The sequence below is a fragment of the Oncorhynchus keta genome, chromosome 34 (assembly GCF_023373465.1).
Source record: "Oncorhynchus keta strain PuntledgeMale-10-30-2019 chromosome 34, Oket_V2, whole genome shotgun sequence".
NCBI lineage: Eukaryota > Metazoa > Chordata > Actinopteri > Salmoniformes > Salmonidae > Oncorhynchus > Oncorhynchus keta.
The window spans coordinates 73,087,163-73,104,364 of NC_068454.1; the positions used below are offsets into that span (position 1 = coordinate 73,087,163).

General features: G+C 43.9%; 1 protein-coding gene across 3 annotated transcripts; it reads left to right on the plus strand.

The window, feature by feature from the left end:
• The first annotated feature begins 7,528 nt into the window (after positions 1-7,528).
• Positions 7,529-17,177, plus strand: LOC118367809 (uncharacterized). Of its 3 annotated transcripts, XM_052494704.1 has the most exons (8): positions 7,529-7,798; positions 8,495-8,634; positions 8,848-9,075; positions 9,358-9,873; positions 10,093-14,364; positions 14,460-14,646; positions 14,789-15,011; positions 15,248-17,177. In XM_052494704.1, the coding sequence occupies exons 2-8, from the start codon at positions 8,523-8,525 to the stop codon at positions 16,667-16,669; spliced, it is 6,960 nt and encodes a 2,319-aa protein (XP_052350664.1). In that variant the 5' UTR covers positions 7,529-7,798; positions 8,495-8,522; the 3' UTR covers positions 16,670-17,177. The 3 variants fall into 3 exon arrangements, with proteins under 3 accessions (XP_052350664.1, XP_035607358.2, XP_052350663.1); XM_035751465.2 differs by having other exon boundaries at positions 8,495-9,075; XM_052494703.1 differs by having other exon boundaries at positions 8,505-9,075.
• The last annotated feature ends 25 nt before the right edge of the window (positions 17,178-17,202 follow it).

Sequence of the window (17,202 nt, forward strand, 5' to 3'; positions counted from 1 at the left end):
TACTCTATCAGTGATACAGAATCTGAGCAGTGTGATGAACCTATCTGAATTGAAGAGATTTAGAGTCTATCATACATCTAAAGAACAACAAATCCCCAGGTGTTGATGGAAAAGCAGTTGAAGTAGGAAGTTCACATACACCTTAGCAAAATACATTTCAACTCAGTTTTTCACAATTCCTGACTTTTAATCCTAGTAAAAAGTCCCTGTTTTATGTCACTTAGGATCACCGCTTTATTTTAAGAATGTGAAATGTCAGAATAATAGTAGAAAAAAATATTTATTTCAGCTTTTATTTCTTTCATCACATTCCCAGTGGGTCAGAGGTTTGCATACACTCAATTAGTATTTGGTAGCTTTGCCTTTAAATTGCTTAACTTCGGTCAAATGTTTTGAGTAGCCACAATAAATTGGGTGAATTTTGGCCCATTTGTAACGGCGTTCTTCGTTTGTCAAAAGAGAGTCGGACCGAAATGCAGCGTGGTGGTTACTCATGTCTTTAATGAAGAAAAACAAAAGCGATACATGAAAATAACTTATAGAAACAAAAACAACAAACGGAACGTGAAACCTAAATACAGCCTATCTGGTGAAACTACACAGAGACAGGAACAATCACCCACGAAATACAAAGCGAAACCAGGCTACCTAAATACAGTTCCCAATCAGAGACAACGAGAATCACCTGACTCTGATTGAGAACCGCCTCAGGCAGCCAAGCCTATACAACACCCCTAATCAGCCGCGATCCCAAATACTACTAACCCCAATACGAACATACAATATAACATAAACCCATGTCACACCCTGGTCTGATCAAATAATTAAAGAAAACACAAAATACTAAGACCAAGGCGTGACACCATTCCTCCAGACAGAGCTGGTGTAAATGAGTCAGGTTTGTAGGCCTCCTTGCTCGCACAGATTTTTTCAGTTCTGCCCACAAATTTTCTATAGGATTGAGGTCAGGGCTCTGTGATGGCCACTCCAATACCTTGACTTTGTTGTCCTTAAGCCATTTGACCAAAACTTTGGAAGTATACTTGGGGTCATTGTCCATTTGGAAGATCCATTTGCGACCAAGCTTTAACTTCCTGACTGATGTCTTGAGATGTTGCTTCAATATATCCACATAATTTCCCTCCCTCATGATGTCATCTATTTTGTGAAGTGCACCAGTTCCTCTTGCAGCAAAGCACCACCCACAACATGATGCTGCCACCCCCGTACTTCACGGTTGGGATGGTGTTCTTCGGCTTGCAAGCCGGTCATTGGGGCCAAACAGTTCAGTTCTATCAGACCAGAGGTAATTTCTTCAAAAAGTACGATCTTTGTCCCCATGTGCAGTTGCAAACTGTAGTCTGGCTTTTTTTATGGCGGTTTTTGTGCAGTGGTTTCTTCCTTGCTGAGCGGCCTTTCAGGTTATGTCGATGTCGGACTCGTTTTTCTGTGGATATGAATACTTTTGTACCTGCTTCCTCCAGCATCTTCACAAGGTCCTTTGCTGTTGTTCTGGGATTGATTTGTCTCTAGGAGACAGAACGCGTCTCCTTCCTGATTGGTATGACAGCTGCATGGTCCATGGTGTTTATACTTGTGTACTATTGTTTGTACAGATGAACATGGTACCTTCAGGCATTTGGAAATTGCTCCCAAGGATGAACCAGGCTTGTGGAGGTCTACAATTTATTTTCTGAAGTCTTGGTTGATTTCTTTTGATTTTCCGATGATGTCAAGCAAAGAGGCACTGAGTTTGAAGGTAGGCCTTGAAATACATCCACAGGTACACCTCCAACTGACTGAATGTATGTTAATTAGCCTATCACTGCTACAACTGACTCAAATTATGGCAATAAGCCTATCAGAAGCTTCTAAAGGCATGACATAATTTTCTGAAATTTTCCGAGCTGTTTAAAGTCCCAGTCAAGTTAGTGTACGCAAACTTCTGACCCACTGGAATTGCGACACAGTGAATTATAAGTGAAATAATCTTGTCTGTTAACAATGGTTGGAAATGTTACTTGTGTCATGCACAAAGTAGATGTCCTAACCAACTTGCCAAAACTATAGTTTGTTAACAAGACATTTGTGGACGGGTTGAAAAACAAGTTTTAGTGACTCTAACCTAAGTTAATGTAAACTTCCGACATCAACTGTACATGAGAATTTTACAAAATCTTTTCTGAAAAAACTACTTAATGTCTTTTAAGACCGTTTTAAAAACAATTTTCTCGTTCCTACAATGACTCAGGGGTTAATAACACTGATACCTAAGCCTAAAAAATAAGTGGTGCTCATCGATAACTGGTGTCCAATTCGTTTCTTAATAATGACTGTAAAATATTAGCCTTAATTAAAGAAGTCCTGGATGCAATCATTGATGAAACACAGTCTGGCTATATGAGGAACAGACATATTTCTAACAATATCAGACTAGTATTAGACATACTTGACTACTCAGGCCTAATAACTGAGGATAGCTTCATCATATTGTTTTATTTTTATAAAGCATTTGACACAGCAGAGCATCACTTCCTCATCCACTCCTTTGAGAAATTTGGCTTAGTTTTTTTCTGTAAGGCTATATCAAACTGAAACATGGCACCTCACCTAGATTTGAGTTAAAGAGAGGAATTAGACAAGGTTGTCCTATCTCTCCATATTTGTTTTTATTAATTTTTTATTTTTATCTTTATTTAACAAGGCAAGTCAGTTAAGAACAAATTCTTATTTTCAATGACGGCCTAGGAACAGTAACTGTTGGTTCAGGGGCAGAACGACAGATTTGTACCTTGTCAGCTCAGGGGTTTGAACTTGCAACCTTTCGGTTACTAGTCCAACGCTCTAACCACTAGGCTACCCTGCCGCCCCCAAATAATCACCCAACTTCTTACAAATTCTTTAAATAATAGTCCTGTACAAGGTATTTCCATAGCTGGTAAAGAAATTATTATAAGCCAGCTGGCTGACGATACCTCACTTTTTCTGAAAGACGCTAACAAAATTCCCATATTGATCAATGTGATACAATCCTTTTCCAAAGCATCTGGTCTATATCTTAACATTAATAAATGTGAACTCATGGCTGTCAAAGATTGTGTGACATCTTTTTTTTCTCACCTTTATTTAACCAGGTAGGCTAGTTGAGAACAAGTTCTCATGCAACTGCGACCTGGCCAAGAGAAAGCATAGCAATTCGACACATACAACAACACAGAGTTACACATGGAATAAACAAAACATAGTCAATAATACAGTAGAAGAAAAGAAAACAAAAAGTCTATATACAGTGAGTGCAAATGAGGTAAGATAAGAGTTAAGGCAATACATAGGCCATGGTGGTGAAGTAATTACAATGTAGCAATTAAAACACTGGAATGGTAGATGTGCAGAAGTTGAATGTGCAAGTAGAGATACTGGGGTGCAAAGGAGCAAGATAAATAAATAAATAAATACAGTATGGGGGTGAGGTAGGTAGATAGATGGGCAGTTTACAGATGGGCTATGTACAGGTGCAGTGATCTGTGAGCTGCTCTGACAGTTGGTGCTTAAAGCTACTGAGGGAGATATGAGTCTCCAGCTTCAGAGATTTTTGCAGTTCGTTCCAGTCATTGGCAGCAGAGAACTGGAAGGGAAGACGACCAAAGGAGGAATTGGCTTTGGGGTGACCAGTGAGATATACCTGCTGGAGTGAGTGCTGCTATGGTGACCAGTGAGCTGAGATAAGGTGGGGCTTTACCTAGCAGAGACTTGTAGATAACCTGTAGCCAGTGGGTTTGGCGACGAGTATGAAGCGAGGGCCAACCAACGAGAGCGTACAGGTCGCAATGGTGGGTAGTGTATGGGGATTTGGTGACAAAACGGATGGCACTGTGATAGACTGCATCCAGTTTGTTGAGTAGAGTGTTGGAGGCAATTTTATAGATGACATCACCGAAGTCGAGGATCAGTAGGATGGTCAGTTTTACGAGGGTATGTTTGGCAGCATGAGTGGAGGATGCTTTGTTGCGATATAGGAAGCCAATTCTAGATTTCATTTTGGATTGGAGATGCTTAATGTGAGTCTGGAAGGAGAGTTTACAGTCTAACCAGACACCTAGGTATTTTGTAGTTGTCCATGTATTCTAAGTCAGAGCCGTCCAGAGTGATACTGGATGGGCGAACAGGTGCGGGCAGTGATCTGTTGAATAGCATGTATTTCGTTTTACTTGCGTTTAAGAGCAGTTGGAGACCACAGAAGGAGAGTTGTATAGCATTGAAGCTCGTCTGGAGGTTAGTTAACATAGTTTCCAAAGAGGGGCCAGAAGTATACAGAATGTTGTTGTCTGCGTAGAGGTGTATCAGGGAATCACCAGCAGCAAGAGCAACATCATTGATGTATACAGAGAAGATAGTCGGCCCGAGAATTGAATCGTGTGGCACACCCATAGAGACTGCCAGAGGTCCGGACAACAGGCCCTCCGATTTGACACACTGAACACTATCAGAGAAGTAGTTAGTAAACCAGGTGAGGCAATCATTTGAGAAACCAAGGCTGTCGAGTCTGCCAATAAGAATGTGGTGATTGACAGAGTAAAAAGCCTTGGCCAGGTCGATGAATACGGCTGCACAGTAATGTCTCTTATCGTTGGAAGTTATTATGTTGTTTAGGACCTTGAGCGTGGCTGAGGTGCACCCATGACCAGCTCTGAAACCAGATTGCATAGCGGAGAAGGTACGGTGGCAGTTAGCATACCGGGGCAGTCAAGCAAGCAGTTAGCAGGGGCTAGGAGTTAGCAGACCGGGTTATCAAGGAAGCAGTTAGCAGGGGCTAGGAGTTAGCAGACCGGGGCAGTCAAGCAAGCAGTTAGCAGGGGCTAGGAGTTAGCAGACCGGGGCAGTCAAGTAAGCAGTTAGCAGGGGCTAGGAGTTAGCAGACCAGGGCAGTCAAGCAAGCAGTTAGCAGGGGCTAGGAGTTAGCAGACCGGGGCAGTCAAGTAAGCAGTTAGCAGGGGCTAGGAGTTAGCAGACCGGGGCAGTCAAGCAAGCAGTTAGCAGGGGCGAGGAGTTAGCAGACCGGGGCAGTCAAGCAAGCAGTTAGCAGGGGCTAGGAGTTAGCAGACCGGGGCAGTCAAGTAAGCAGTTAGCAGGGGCGAGGAGTTAGCAGACCGGGGCAGTCAAGCTAGCAGTTAGTAGACCGGGGCTAACAAGTTAGCCTTCGGGGGACGTCACGATGGGGGTAAGCCTGTTTTTGCCTCTTTGTGCGATGACGTCAATAGACCAGGCGTGGAGTTAGTAGGGTTCCAAGTAGCTCTAGGTAGGTAGCAGGCCTAGCAGGTTAGCAGAATGGGCCTTCAGCGGGCGTCTCGCCTGAGGGGCCTGTTGGAATCCTCGGGCAGATTATGTTGGTATTCCATTCATAGAGGATTGGTGGGATTCCGTGCCCCTTAATATAATGGTATTCCAGTGAAAGAAGAACTTACATATTTAGGCATAACCATTACCAAGGATCAGAAGCCTAGAGGCTTACTAAATGTTAACCCTCTTGTTAAAAACACACAGAAGAAGCTAAATCAATGGCTACAGAGGGACTTATCTTTAAAGGGAAGAGTCCTAATAACCAAGGCTGAAGGTATCTCTAGACTAACATATGGCGCTCTGTCTTGATGGTAAAATCAGCAAGGAGATAGACCAGATGCTTTTCAACTTTCTGTGGAGGAACAGTACCCATCACATTAGGAAAACTGTTGTAATGAACACTTATGAGTATGGTGGGCTGAATTTTCTGGACTTTACTACCTTAAATAATACATTTAAGATCAATTGGATGAAACAATTCTTAAGAAGACCCACTTCTATGTGGAATTGTATTCCTCATCATGTATTCTCTACTTTTGGTGGCCTTAAGTTCATGTTGGCTTGAAATCAAAATTCAAGTGAAACTCTCTGCTTTTCATCAGCAGGTTTTCTTGTCATGGTCCTTCATTTATAAGCATAATTTTTATCCACACAGGTATTATATATGGAATAATTAGGATATATTGTATAAAAATACTTCTTTGTTTTTAGAATATTGGTTCCGAAATAATATCCTATTGGTGAGCCAACTGGTAAATGCAGAGGGTCTTTTACTCAGTTATCAGGAATTCTTATCACTTTACAAGGTCCCTGTAACACCTAAAGATTTTCCAATTGTTTTAGATGCCGTTCCCTCAGGTGTTGCTTTATTATTCAGGAACATGTCAAGACCTGACCCTCAGAGCCTACCTTCTATTGACCCTGTTGACTCATCAGTAGGAAAGATTTGTTTCTCTTTTGGTCCATTCAACAACAGAGCGATACGAACCTTATGTCATGCCTTATTGGAATTGATTTATTGATAATATCTGTTGGAAAAAAGTTTGGATGTTGCCACACACATACCTACTTGTTAACAAAATTAAGGGAGTTTGCTTTAAAATTGTTCATAAATATTATCCTGCCAACCACCATATGAAGAAGTTTAAGGAAAACATCAGCTCAAATTGTTCCTTTTGTAATGACCACCTAGAAACATTGTTGCATCTTATTTGGCATTGTATTTATGTAAAGAAACTGTGGCAAGACATCAGTAGATTTATAATTGAACACATTTATGAAGATTTCACACTATTGTGGAGAAATGTACTGCTTGGATTCTTTACCTACTATAAGTTGAAACAATTTTATGTAATTAATTTCATGATTCTTTTGGCCAAATTTTATATTCACAAATGTAAATTTACAAACAAAACACCACATTTTATTACCTTACAAAAAATAAATTGAACTATATTTTAAGACAATTAAATACTCTACTAACAAAAAAGCTGTTAGAATTATATGTGTATGTTTGTCCCTTCAGGTCCTTGTGTAATGTGATGTTGTAACCCCTAGCCCAATTGTCCATTGTATATTATTCATATATACTTGTGTTCGTCATGTACTTTCTGTAATGATTTGTTGTTTAGAGAAAAAAAAAAGATAACCATGCGGTATGGATGATGTGGCGCAATCGTGGGGCCTATGTAGGCTTTAAACATTTTTTTTTATTAACAACAAATCAATACATAAAGCACACGAGGGAACACAAGCATACATAGATTACAAACAATGGACAATCGAGCTAGGGGGTACAAATCACTTTACAATTACACAAGGACCTTTAGGGACATGCATATACTTACAATTCTAACAGCTTTTTTGTTAGTAGAGCATTTAACCGTCTTAAAATACAGTTCAATTTCTTTTTGTAGGGTACGAAAATTTGGTGTTCTGTTTGGAAATGTACATGTGTGTATATGAAATTTGGCCAAAAGAATAATGAAATAAATTACATAAAAATGTTTCACCTTATTTCGGGCCTATGGAGGCACGCAGAGGCCAAATTTAGCTCTTTTCCGCATCACTGTGCGACCCTCAAATGTGTAATAATATGGATGGCGCGGTATAGCTCCGCATTGACATGATTGGTTGGCGGTAGGTGAGGGCGGGAGGTCCTGTATAAACACAAACTCACTTCCGTACTAACTTCTTTCACAACAGCTCTGTGAAGCATGAATGCCCTAATCTCTGCAGAGGCCATATCACGGTAAATGCTGCACGGCCAACTCAAACAGCAGATTTACCATGCAGCGCCTTTAAGGCTAAACAGTGAGTGATTGCATCTCAGGAAAAACTACAAGTCCCATTCTGCAACCTGGATGGTGTATGACGCCATGATCTCTGCAGCTCGTTTGTGTTGGCTTTTTGCGAAGCGAGAAACGTCGCGGAGATGTCTGGGCTAAAGAAACCAACATAGGTAACGTTTTAGATGTACACGTAGTGGTGTGATCATATGAGCAGTCATGCGGCGATACAAAGGCCGCTTGTGTGTAGTGCTGAGCGTTGCAAATGTTTTAAATCCACGCAATATAGGCCATTCGTATGCCGTTTCTGAGCTGTCCAGTAGCCTAGCAGAAAGACATCCGAACAATTAAAGATGCTGGATGGACACCAGTTAGTTGTGAGCAATAACGTTCCTCATCATTATTTGTCTTGTTTAGGCGGCCCATTTGCGTAGCAGTAAAGTACCCCTGGTTGTAGGCTTGTTGGTGTTGGTTTTCTGTTCTAGCGCAATGTAAAATACCATTCTTGTAGCCTATTACCCACCCCTCTTTGAGAGCATCTTTGTCATACAAATATAGTGTCTATTCATTTGCCTGCTAGCTGTCGATTCATGCAGCAGCATGTAATGATTCCCATGGAATCAGACTCAAATAGGTTTAGCTTGGGGTGGCCCTTTTTTAAGGGCGTATACTCGCTTAGAATAAAGAGTCGGTTGCTTTACATGCACACAATGTTTCCGTGTCTCATTTATATATATATTTTTCATAAATACTTTTGAACGTCTCTTTTGGACAGTGTTTTAGTGTGCAGTGTGTGATTCACTGTTTTCCACACCATTGTGTTTAACCTTAATGCAGATTTATTGTGTGTGTGTTGTTGAACTTCTCAGTCTTCTGCAGGGAATTCGTTTTACAGACATGGTTGAACCTCCATTCGTGGCAGGAACCAAGTTGGTCATGGAGGGCTTGACACTGCCAGTTGAGACAGTTGAACAAACAGTAGAAGTTGAGGAACAACCAATACTTACAGGTGAACAATACATGGAAACGGATGAACAATACATGGAAACTTATGAACAACCAATGGAGACTGGGTTACAACCAGTGGCAACTGAAGAACAACCAATGGGTGAACTGCTACTTGTCACAGAAGAGGCTTCTGAGTGTGTCTCAGACCCCACTGCTTCTACCGAGATAATTCTTGAACTATCCGCTGTTCCTCTAGAGTCTGCTGCTCCTCTAGAGTCTGCTGCTCCTCTAGAGTCTGCTGCTCCTCTAGAGTCTGCTGCTCCTCTAGAGTCTGCTGCTCCTGAAGAGTGGGAACTGGGTCAACCTGAGGATGCACAGAAGGAGACCCATGTGGATGATGTGGCCGCTAGTGACAGAAAAAATATTCCCCCCAAGAAGAACAGAATGGAGCCACTCAAGATGGACATGTCCAGGCCGCCAAAAATGGTGACTCCGCTCACATGTGAGTATTGAACTTCTTCTCTAGTAGTCTGCCGTGATTGGTTACCATGTAATACATTTTTGTATTTATCTTTCAAGGCTTTAGTATTGCAGACAGAATCGCATAATTTCCCCTGTAGTGATTTTAGGCTATTTATTTGTAGTTCTTTCATAAGCAGTTAAGCTATTACGACAGTTCAGTCATTTTTTTTTTGCTCTTCTAGTAACCTCCATTGTGTGTTAATATGGGTTTGAAGCTGGGATACAAGTGTTCTGTCCGCTAATCCCTTCTCCCTCCCCCCAGCTTCCCAGATCTCTCTGCAGTGCCTGGAGTGTCACATCATCTTCAGCGACCACAAGAGCAAAGAGCGCCACCTCAAGCAGAGTCACCCTGCAGAGTATGAGCAATGCATGCTGGGGGATGCCCTGTTTGCCTGCTACGTCTGTGACCGCCAATTCACTAACTCCAGTGACCTCATGCTTCATCAGCGTGCACACACGGAAAAGACGCCCTTCAAGTGCCCCATCTGTGGTGAGGCCTTCAGCCGTTCCTCTGAGCTCACCATCCATAAGAAGCTTCACTTCGGCCTGTACGGATACACCTGTGCAGACTGTGGAAAACCCTGCAAGACACTCACCTTACTGAAGTATCACCGCCGCACGCACACAGGGGAGAGGCCCTATGCGTGTAAGGAGTGTGGCAAGAGGTTTAGCATGTCCAAGGCCCTCCAGAAACACGCACTAGCACATTCGCTGGAAGGAATGAAAGAAATTGGAGGGATCACACCACCGATGAAGGCACAGCTAAAGAAGAATAGTGGTGAGTACTGAAAAACATGTTTGTTTTCATGTCATACAACTACTGTGCTATAATGGGATGTGCAGTGATATACACTATACAGTGATTAAGCTAGTGATATACACTATACAGTGATTAAGCTAGTGATATACACTATATAGTGATTAAGCTAGTGATTCTATGCAGAACCACACCTTTTACACCAAGATGTAAACTTTAATCTTTATTGTTTGTATCTAGGCACTGCAGTGGTAAACTTTTCCTGCTCCGTGTGCAAGGCAACCTTCAAGACTGCCAAGACACGGCTGCATCACATGAAACACAAGCACGACCTGTGTGTTACAGCACCCAGCAGCACCACACTAGCTGGCCAACAGGTGAATCTCTGTCAGCCCATCATAACCCAGGTTCCTATGGGCCAGCCAACCTTTCTCCACATGGAACCCCTTGGGCCCTTCCAGCAGGTGGAAAACATAGACACTGAACAAATCCGGAAACTAATAGAGTCTTTGGGGAACGTGCGCAAAGTGAACCAGGTGGTGATACTGGGACAGGTGCCGCCACACGGTCAACCATTGGATCTACAGCGGCTACAGGGAAAGAGAGAGCATTTGCAACTCCGTTTTACTCAGCCACAGTTTATAGAGCTGAAAAAGATTGGGGGTGGAGAGATTAAGTTGATGGGATTGGAACAGGCAAAGCCACAATGTGAATCGCTGGAACCAATTATTACATTGGAACCTGTAATATCAGATGGACAAATGGAGACCCCGTTACTTTCACACACACAGGAAGTTGCATACGCTGTGCCAGCTGAGCATGCTGGATTAACACAAACACATGAAGGACAGATGATTCCTCAGCAGTTACTTGGACAGACTGGTCAGACAGTTGAAGAAGAGAACACTATGATTCAGACTGTATCAGTGGAACAGGTGTTCTGTCACAGTGAAACGGTTGAGCTCAGGGAAACGACTGAACAAAGTCAAACTGTTGTGTTGGAAGTCACTCCTTCACTGTTACCAACTCTGGAATTGGAACAGACTCAAACTGATCAACAAGGACTTATGTCTGCTTCCTCACTACCAACATTACTATTTGAACAGACTTCTGGACAGAATCAAAGGGTTCAGGAGGGTATGAGTGACGGGACAGACATATTTCCAACAGTGGCGTTAAAGCTGACGCCATTAAAAACTGACCAGCAGGAAGAACTCTCCACTTCCTCATTGGTACCAACAGTTAAGTTTGCACAAACTCCTCCTGGACAAACAAGCCAGGTAGGAGAGACAGCCACACAGATGGAGCCATTACAGTTAGAGCAGATCTATTCCAGTATTAGACAGACACAGCAGACAGGAATAGGACAGCGAAGATCAGTGGAGAAACCTCTTCTAGAAAACACAGAGAATGACCAGCAGCACATTTTGGAAAAGCCTTATGAAGGAAAGAAACAGACAGCACAAGAGCAGTTGCAGACACTGATAGATAAGTCTTCTTCTGACAACGCACTGAACAGCAGAGAGATGCCTCGCACGCAGACGGCAGAAATATTCCCTCCGCCGTCCGAGACAAAGGCACCACAGAGTTCACAACTGCCTGTGCATTTAATGTCAGTACAAGAATTTGTAAAAGTGAGGAAGAGAAAGCAGCCGAAGAACTCTATAGTGCAAGGAAATATGCAATCGCAGACGGTTGAGTTGAAAGAGAAGCCTGCCAAACGACCAAGAGCAAAGAAAGCTCACCTTGTCGTGAAGTTTGGTCCTAAAGAAAAGCCTAAAAACCAGAAGAAGCTTCCACAACCATCTAAGCTGCTTCATAAAGGAGACCAGATTCAGGATATGAACCAAATGTCTCTCACAACTCTACCTGAAAAGAAATTGTCCTTAAAGGTTGGTAAAGAAAAAAAGGTCAAGAAGAAAAACGATATTTCCAAGTCAAAAATCAAATCCCCATCTATATTGTGTTACCCAAATGTGCAGCAAGTCTTGCAGGTAGATGAGCAGGTGCATCAAGTGAAGCCGAGGAAGAAGAAAGTAAAAAAGCAAAAATATGTAATTAGTAAGACTTTTGAGCAGATTAGCGCTGAGCCGATTAGCGAGCAAGAGGTGATCGCTCCACCCAAGCCAAAAAAGAAAAAGCAGCAGACTATAGCGCAGGAGGACCAGCCTAAGAAAAGAAAGGGGCAAAAGATGTCAAAAACAGGGAGAAAGAAAAAGAAACCGAATGTGGAAGCAAGCCCAATATCAGAAGATATGCCCGACCCTAAAATAAAGCAACAGTCCCTACTCCTACTGAAGGGTCACAAACAGCCTCAATTGAAAGTTTACAAATTAGATGCCTCAAAAGCCCCCCAAGGTCAAACGGATCTCCACCAAGACACCCATCCCATCCATAAGAAAGGGCCAAAAAGCAAACAACTAAAAATGCTAGCTGCTGGAGGGAAAAAAAAAGTAGGGAGACCCAAAAAGAACCACACAGCACTCTCTGTGTTGGCTCCTTTAAAGACTACGTCTCATTCCTCTAACACATCTCTGACCAAGCCAAAGACCAGCAGGAAACGTACGGCCCAAAAAGTGGAGACCGAGGGGATCATCAGTGGCTCTCATTCTCGGCGAGCCCTTGAATGTAAGGACTGTGGTGAGAGGTTCTCTGACGTCTCGTCCCTCCAGGAGCACAAGGCAGCCCTGCATGCAGTGGAGAGCCCTAGTCTCACCTACACTAACGGCAATATCTTTGAGGGCGTTTCTAGGTCAGATCTAGGCCAGTCTCCACTAAAAGTGACAGAAGAGGTCATTGAAAATTCATTGAGTCAAAACACATTTGGAATGCAGGTAGCATCTGACTGGGATATGGAGGTGGAGATGAGAGAGGTAGGGTTGGGAGAAAGAGGGGAGCGAGTCTCTTTCCCAGCCCTATACCCTTCCCCCTCTCTGCCTCTGGCTGCTGTGCTTGTTGAAGGTGGACAGAAGGGAAGGGAGAAGAACATGGATAAAATTGCAGAGGGGATGGAATCATTTTCTCATATGGCCCCAAATTCAAATCAATCTTGTACCCCTCCACAAGTTCAATTCCCTTATCTGGCCAAATCTGACAAGGTCCAACCCCTTCTGTTCAAGAGTCTTTCTCCTCCTCACCTCACACCCATAGCCCCCCTCCACAGCTGTCACCAAACGGAGGACACGAAGTCAGAGAGTCAGGGCAATATGAATGACACTGCTGATGCTGTCATACCCACCGTTTCTGGATTTGAGCACCTAGGGCCTATTGAGGATGAAATTAAAAAGGAGTTACTACTTGAGGTGGATTTGGTAACTGTTGGGGATGGGGACCAAAATGAGGGGGAACGCCAGAGCTCACCTCATGAAGACAGTTCACCAAATGAGGGATCCAGCCTTCATGAAAACAACCGCACTCATGCACTACCTGCAAAAGCTCAGATTGGAAATGTGAATAGGACTGTAACAACACAAAATGTACAGACTGAATCCTGCCCCTCTGACCCACTGGAGATCAAGCAAGAAGAGGAGGAGATTATGGTGCAGAGGAGAGAAGTGGAAAAGAGGGGAGTGGGAAGAAAGAATTACACCAGGGGCAGGAAAAGAGGAGTTGGACGTGGGAGGAGAGGTTCAGCCACAAGGAAGGGTCTAGGAGGAGAGTGCATGAGAGAAATGGAACCAGAGAAAGAAACGGATGAATGTCAGGTAGTCTACCAGCTGTATTCACTCAATAATGATACTGAAATCAAGGATGAAGCAGACGTCACTACTCTCCATCCTGGTCAGTCATCTCTCATCAGTTTACAGACCGAGATCAGATCTATCTCTGAGCAAAACATGCTAACAGCTCCATGTCCATCTGGATCCTGCATCTCACCGCTTGAGGAGGATCTTGAGGACCAGGTAGTGTTTGAGCTAGAGTCAGTCACCACCAGTGTAGTGGAGGTGTTGAAGACCGAAGATGGGATGGTGATGAAGGGAGTAGCAGGGGACCAGGACGACAGGGACACTGGCCAATCTCCAGGCATCATACTGGAGAGGTTCCTCACCTCAAGGCAGAGCGAGACTGCAGTGGGGGAGAATGGAGTGGTGCTCATGGCAGACTTGAGAGGTCAGGAGTTCAAGGTGGAGGAGAACACCTCCGATTTGGTTCCCTTGCCACACACCTCTCGTGCCAGACACACAGTGGAGCAGAGGGGGGTCAGGATGTATCTTGTGAAGCAGGAAAACAACCTGGTTTTGAATGATCCCCAGGTTAGTCAAGGTCAATCCCAATTGAATGTGGAGCAGAGCAGTACCAGGCAGTGCATATTCTACCCAGTGAAGGAGGAGCGGGAGCTTCTGGAGGAACCATCTCAAAGTGAGCAGGGGGTACCAGCGCTGGTGGATCCTGGAGAGGCCAGACCCGACCATCCAGTGGAGACTCTATCCACTACCAACCCTGCAGTAGAGGAGTATGAGGTGAACAGGAGCACAGCAAAGTTTGGATCTGAGATGAATGAGTATGGAGAAGGTAAGATCTCAACATGAGTCATGTGTTGTAGCAATGTACATTTTCATAAGCAATAGTGAAGATGGCTGTAACTAAGTGCTGTTTCTTTTTTACAGGTGAGCTGGACTTTGAGCAGCAAGAAACAGAGGAGCTTGTTGATTTCCTACTTCAGAATTCTGACGAAGTGGAGTCCGAGGTTGTTGAATGTTCTGACCCGCAGCCTGACCCTGAGGCTGTAGTTATGGCCTGTTACCATGACAGCCAAAGCCATGCCTCACTGCATTCAAATTATATACCATACAAGTAAGTATTGTAATTTGCCTTTTACTCATCATGAATACACTGTACAATTTAATTCTAGTGTTTCTACTTTGTCATGTACTGTATGTATCCTTAAGGACATGTCATGTTGTCAGTTTTGATGTAAATTGTTGTGCTCTCTCAGCTTGCCAACCACAGAAAGCCAGGCTCATTCAGGATCTATGGGAGGGTCCCAGACAGGCACTGGCTACAGGAAACCAATTGATTACTTCTCCAAGTATTTTGGTTGGGATGCTTGGTCTGAGATTGCCCGGTGCACAAATAAAGTGTCCCATCTATCGAACCCAGTGACAGCAAAAGAGGTGGCCCACTTTGTCGGAATCCACATTGCCATGGGAACATTGAAGGTATATAAATGAAAGTATTGGCGTATAACCTGATTCTTATCCCTATGGCGGCTAGTTTTATTACATCTTCATCCTTACTCCACTGAATGGGACATGTAAAGAACAAAGTAGTTAGGCCTAGTGGGTCAAACTCATGCTAATCTCTGCACTTTTGAATGCCTACAGTCATTCTTATGCGCATACTTTCTAATGCTGCATAAACTAACATTGTCTTCAATGCCGTTCTCCTCTCCTAGTTCCCCAGTCTCAAGCTGTACTGGCAGGACTTCACCAGGGTGCCTCTGGTTGCTGACACCATGTCTGCCTCCCGCTTCTCCCAACTCTCCTGCAAACTGCAACTGGCATCTCCAGCGCCAGCAGGGGATCCCATGGACACCCAGGAAGCTGGACACAGTGGTAATCCAGACAGGCCTAAGGAGGGAGACTCCACACGCAACCCACTCCGAGCTTTACGCACCCCAGCTAATCCTACAGTTGGCACAACTAGAGGTGAACTGGATGGCAGCTGCCACACACTTACACGCGGCCACAGTCAAATACAAGCTCTTAGCTCCAAGTCTGTGTCTGCAAAATCCACAACTCAGACGTCCACAGTCCCTCACAGCATTTGGCAGAGGAGTGGGGACATGCCATCCAGCCAGAACTGTTTTAGTTTGAAAACTGACCCCCTTTGGAGGGTTAGACCGTTACTGGACCACGTTCGGGCCAGATACCTGATGCTGAGAAGAGAGGGTGACCATGGAGTCGATCAATACCCTCTCCCTTTGACGTGTAGAGCGGTCAACAACAAGCGGCCCTCCTTGTACAGCACTGTCTTAGTTAGATCTGACGGTCTGATCATAGATTTCAACCTTAGTCTGGATCTCTCCAACAAAGAGGCCACTGTTGAGAAAATGGTGCCCAGAGATGGGATGGTGTATCTCTGCAAGCAGGAGCTCTCTACCCCTGCCATGTTGGAGCACCTCCTTGGGTCAGGGGTGCATGGTGCGGGCAAGGTGGGAGGGGCCAAAGGACAGATGGGTGATGAGTTTGTTAGCTCTGACGGGCGGCTGATGTTACACAGGTACCATCTCGGCTTCATCCTCTCTACGGTAGGGAAGGCCCAGCAGAACATGGCATCGCTCATTGACAGCTTCGAGAAGGCCCAAAATGCAGCCAGCCTCAATAGAGACTTACTGAATCTCTACCATTCCCCACTCTCAGCCTCTGCACCATCTAGCTGGCCACAGGCTGTTCTGTGGTACCTTACAGATCTGGCTCTGGTAAACTCATGGATGCAGTACAGGCAGGATCATGTTCCTCTGCCTGAGCCTCTGAACCTCATGGCATTCAGGCTAGAGGTCTCCAAGGCCTTGGTCCTCTCCAGTGGCTCAGACACCCAGGACGCAGCCCCTCCGCACCCCCCTCAGAAATTACACTCCCCGAGCACAGCCCCAGATCCTGGCCTGTTACAGGATAGTCCTCTCCCTGACGTGGCCACGCGGTACGACGGTTCGGGCCACTGGCCAGAGCAGCTTGGGGAGGGAGAAGGTGGCAGGTGCCGCTTCGGAGGCTGTGAGCGAATGTCTCACGTACGATGCCTCAAGTGTTGCGTGTTTCTCTGTATCTCTCGTAACCACAACTGCTTTTTGAATTTCCACAGTCAAGGGAGTTTTTGAAGCTGATAAGATTTGTTTTTCTTTTTAATTGGTGCATGTTTTAGCTAATGCTATCTTTAGCTTTTTTTTTTTTTTTTTTTTTACATTTTAGGTTAGAAGCTCTTATTTCATAATTTTTCCCCCTCCACCATAGTTTTGAGTGCTTCTCTCTCTCTTCAGTGTCAGCTTCAGTCCTGTGCAGGAAATTAAGAACTTGGTCACTTTTTAGCCTACTGTGTAAACGTAATCTTGATGTATGCAATGGCTTTTGATGTATGAAATTACCTACAAAAGAAAATGTGAATAGAGAATTAATGATAACCATAAAGTCAATGTGTCTGAAACCAAGTGAAAATACATTTGAAGATTTTTTTTTTGTTGACAATCTCATTTTTTAAATTCTCATTCTGAACCTTGTTTTGTTGTTTACATGCCAATAAGCTTTTGCATGTGTTTTTGGCATTCTTTGTAAATTGAATAATTTAGTTATTTAATACTGTTGGCGCAAATACATGTACGTTTTCTAACAGTTTGGGTTGTGAATTGTATTTGTC